The sequence below is a fragment of the Frankliniella occidentalis genome, unplaced genomic scaffold (assembly GCF_000697945.3).
Source record: "Frankliniella occidentalis isolate FOCC.00 unplaced genomic scaffold, Focc_3.1 Scaffold32, whole genome shotgun sequence".
NCBI lineage: Eukaryota > Metazoa > Arthropoda > Insecta > Thysanoptera > Thripidae > Frankliniella > Frankliniella occidentalis.
The window spans coordinates 1,398,297-1,402,617 of NW_026267162.1; the positions used below are offsets into that span (position 1 = coordinate 1,398,297).

Below are 4,321 nucleotides of genomic sequence, written 5' to 3' on the forward strand. Positions count from 1 at the left end.
AGAATTTACCCGTAGCAATGAATGATGCTGCAGTATGCTAATTTCAATCTAATAAAGTTATTTTGATAAAAACTCAAGATACTAGATGCACTAAAAATCGGCATTAATATTTGAAGGGTTACAGTTTGGAACAATCAGTAGGGGACTCTCAGAAATGGATGTATGGAATACATTACATTAGTCATGCCGGTGAATTTGAATTGAAAATGAATTGAAAACAATTTTCTAGTGATATAAATGGAAAACAACACCACAGAGTGTAAAAATGAATTCAGGCTACAAGCCTGTGTTTATAAAATCAATAACAAATATAACATGCAGAAGGAGGACAGGGTAGAAGTCATTTTTTTATATCATGAACAAATGAGACGTGAAAATAGTTCACTTGAATATAAAATTGAAAAATCAGGATAACATGATGAAGATAAAATGCTTTAAATTGTTTTAAAAACAGGCACATGAACATTCCCGATTTTCAAACTCTACAGTCAGGGGTGTGCGAAGTTAAGAAAAAAGTCTACAGCTAGCTTTACCACACTTAAATAAAAAATATTCTTAGGAATCTGGGAAACAATTCACAAATGGTTAACTGACACTAAAATATTCCATGAAAAACGAGGAAATTTGGAAGTACGGAGAGAAAACATATAGTTATCGGATGTTATAAGCCCATTTTATTTGTAACATATTGCTTCAAGTAGGGTATTACTGAAGTGAATCATTAGAGTCCACAACAAAATGAATTAATCGCACACCCCAATTCTACACTACAGCACTGAGAGCACTTAAAAAGGAAGACAAATAACAAAACAAGGTGCTATGCACCAATGCTTTTAGTCCGTGTCTTTAAAAAACTTGGCTTTAACTTTCAACAATAACGAGAGATAACAGAGCACTGTGTTTTGCCAAGCTTGGCAAAACCAGATGGTGCTGTTAACCTTATCACAAGTTCCTAGGAAGGAAACAGAACGACAAACAGTCTTGATGTGAAATGGTGGCACATTTAAGTCTTCACACTAAATATGAAAATTTACTGCTTGTACCACAGGCAGTTATTAACAGGCCTGAAAAAGACAAGAGAATGTAAACAATGTGGCTCTTCAACAACTGCAGGGTTTGTAGAAATAAAAGATGTTTAATTACTATTATTAATACCTAGGTTATTGTTGTTTCACCCAAGCAGTTGGAACCCACTGAGGCTCACGCTCCAGACTATTAATTTCTGAGAGAAGTTGACTGAAAGCACGCTCTGTATCACTGTTTATGATCACAAGATCAAGCATATGCCCATACTTTTCTTCCATTTCTCTTGCTTTTTCTATAGTTTCTTTCAGTTCCTCCTCCTGTAAAAGAATCATTGCAAAGTTAGAAGAATTATTAAATTCCCTTAAAAGTAGAAACTATTAATCAGAGACAGGGACTACAAAATATTTTTAGTACCTTAAAAGCTTCTCCATTTCTAAGTTTCTTTTGTCGTAATTTTTCCAGAGCAGGAGGAGCAACTAGAACTACATATGGCTTCAGGTCTGAATTTCTCAAAATTCTTAACGACTGAGGGTGCAAGTTTAACACACAAATCTTTCCGGCAGCGACAACAGAACGAATAGCATCAAGAGAGGTGCCATAATACGCCCTCTCGTACTCTCCATGTTCTACAAATTTACGAGCTAATATATCAGCTTCAAATTGCTGCCGGGATATAAAGTGATAGTCTTGACCATCAACTTCATTGTCTTTCCTTGCACGACTAGTATCTGTAATCAATGCAATGAAGAATCAACTTCAGTATTGAATATTACAAATGGTACCTAGAGTAGACATTAGATTGATCAAGTTATAGTTCTTACGTGGAATGGCTGCTGCGAATCTTTCTGAATCCTCCATTAGCCTCTGCCGCAGCTCATGTCGGCCAATGTTTGGAGGGCCTATCAAAACTACTGGACGCTTGTGATTATCTCGTGGATAGTAGAGCGCAACTTCTTCATATGTTAATATTTCTTCAGAATCATAATCTACAAATAAAAATGACATTGTTTAGTCTAAAATAACTACGCATCGTGTAAAAATGGGGCATTCAATTATTATTGGTATGCAGCTTATATTCTTTGTATTTACCATCTGGAGTACTTGTAGAATAGAGTGGATAGTTTCCATCAACATATGATGAACCGTAACCCTTCTTTTTCTTCTTTTTGGCGTTTTTCTTGGCACAGAGTAATGTGGAAGCCTTCTTAGTTTTCTCCTTTGGGTCAGTTGTAGCTATACTAGCTTGTTTATAAGCTTCTCGTCTGAAATATGACAGTTATTTTTATTACAGAAAATTTAAAGTAAAAAACAGATAGACACAGAGGTTTTTCTTCAAGGTTTACTTACTGGTGTTGAAATGATTTGCTAGGGATAAGACCAGCTAGCGTTTGGTCTTCTTCTCCTTCCCGGTAAGCTTGCCACCAATTTGGGTCCTCTTGACTTATGATATGCAAGACATCCCCTTTCTGGAAACTAACACCCAATTCTCGGCAAGGAATAAACAAATCATCCTCCGGATCATAGTCAAAATGAGCTCTGACATGCATCTGTAATCAAATGTCAGGGACACGTTTTTACACAAACTTAAAATTGCTTCACATACAGTTTTATCATACAAATTCCAACATATATAAATACAACGTACCAAATTTTCTCTGGGGAGTGGAGGAGGTAGAATGGTCTTTTGAGCAGGCACAACAAAGAATGTCAGAGTACCATTCATTGATCCCAAGATGTCACATACTTCATTCACAGATTTCCCTCTCATTGAAACTCCGTTCACTTCTAATACTTCGTCACCTTGGTGTAAGAGACCAGTCTTTTCAGCAGCACCACCCCTCACAACCCGGCCAATCATGACAGCGTCACCCTCATTGCGTACAGTAGCACCCTTTAGAATAAGATAAATTGTCAATACATATTATCTAGCAATTAGAGAATGAACAATAGAAGAAACAAGCAAGTACTTACCAGAGGTTCATGTGTTTTCTCAATTTTAATAATTTTGATATGCTCCTCACTAAAAGTATTTGGGATATGTGCAGGTATTGTATGCACTGGTGTGTGAGATGGTGTAATTACAGGTAAGTGAGGGGGTTCCTCTGGGATATTTCTTTCTACTTCACTTAAAGTTGGTGACACCACAGCAATATCATGTGATGCAAGAGTGTCATGAGCAAGAAGGAGGCCTTCAATATCATATCTTGTTAAAAGTTCAGCCAACTCGGTGGCTTCAGGGAGAGCACAGGGCTGTATCACATCCAAACACTGTAAAAGAAAAGGAAGACCAGTTAGACAACAATTTTTAAAGGCTGGAAAGGTATTTGTAAAGTAATTAGATTTTTGAAGTAATTTAATAGGATTTCTACTCACGTCTCTGAGAAGACCTTGCGCATGTGAGGACACAGGCTGCGAGTCTGGCTGCGTGTGCAGCTGGGAAGAGACTTCCTGCACCTTGTTATGAACAGCAAGTGCACGCCCAAATGCAGGACTCAACAGCAACGTCTGTACGGCTGCCACCTGCCCCTCCAGGGCAGAGTAACCACCACCGGATATGGTGCTATTGCCAGTCTTTTTGAGTTGGAGCTGAAGTCGCTGGATGGAGGCAACCAGTTCTCCATAGCCTGAAACGATATAACGACTCGTAAGTGATCACAGCACCCATTATATAAAGCGTCGGAGGATAGTACAAAACTTACTGATGACCCTGTGTACGACGGAGGTGGGATCATCCACGGGCAGCTCAGGCTCCAGGTCCGCGTCCTCGGCCGAGGAGTAGCCGTCGTTGACGACGCCCGCGCGCTTGTCCTGGGCCGCGGGCTGCGGCTGCGGCTCCTGCAGCGCCTGCAACTTGCGCGAGCCCCGGAGCGACCTGTTCAGGAACTCGGTCTGCGCCGCCTGCCGCTCCTCCTCCGCTCTCCGCTGGCGCATCTGCTCCTGCAACAGCGAGAAGAGAAGAGATATCAACCGAACCTGGCGATACCCCGGGCCCGGTCCGCGGAGCGGGGGGTATCGGCAAAGTGAGGCGCACCGCCTCGGTGCAGCACAGCAGTCACGCCCAAACGAGGCGCGAAAAATAACAGTGACCCAAACCCGAACATCGTGGTATTGTGGACGAAGGCCGCAAAAGCTGATGGGGCCCTTCTCGCCAATCCCCACTACCGCTGCGCCCCGCCGCGCCAGAGAAACACCGCTACACACATACCTCACCGCTAGTCGGTTCCGGCCCTTGGCACGCTATGCCACGCCACGACCCCGCGTGGGTGACGCTCCATGACGCGCGGGGCGGGGCGGG

General features: G+C 41.9%; 1 protein-coding gene across 1 annotated transcript; it reads right to left on the reverse strand.

Moving 5' to 3' along the window:
- Positions 1-258: 258 nt before the first annotated feature.
- LOC113210476 (protein PALS1) lies at positions 259-4,315 on the reverse strand. The gene is made up of 11 exons (XM_052265871.1): positions 4,232-4,315; positions 3,726-3,963; positions 3,400-3,650; positions 2,998-3,294; positions 2,672-2,917; positions 2,374-2,573; positions 2,116-2,288; positions 1,848-2,012; positions 1,441-1,754; positions 1,156-1,343; positions 259-1,064 (listed from the first exon to the last, which is right to left on the reverse strand). Exons 2-10 carry the CDS (start codon positions 3,955-3,957, stop codon positions 1,161-1,163), a joined length of 2,061 nt encoding a protein of 686 aa, XP_052121831.1. The 5' UTR covers positions 3,958-3,963; positions 4,232-4,315; the 3' UTR covers positions 259-1,064; positions 1,156-1,160.
- Between the last annotated feature and the right edge of the window lie 6 nt (positions 4,316-4,321).

Excerpts from the sequence above, each read along its gene's own strand:
- LOC113210476 (XM_052265871.1), bottom strand. The coding sequence starts at position 3,957 with ATGCGCCAGCGGAGAGCGGAGGAGGAGCGGCAGGCGGCGCAGACCGAG. Across the intron at positions 2,574-2,671 it reads CACTCCCCAGAGAAAATTTG|ATGCATGTCAGAGCTCATTT; the intron begins GTACGTTGTATT and ends ATTTGATTACAG. Across the intron at positions 1,344-1,440 it reads GAAATGGAGAAGCTTTTAAG|GAGGAGGAACTGAAAGAAAC; the intron begins GTACTAAAAATA and ends ATTCTTTTACAG.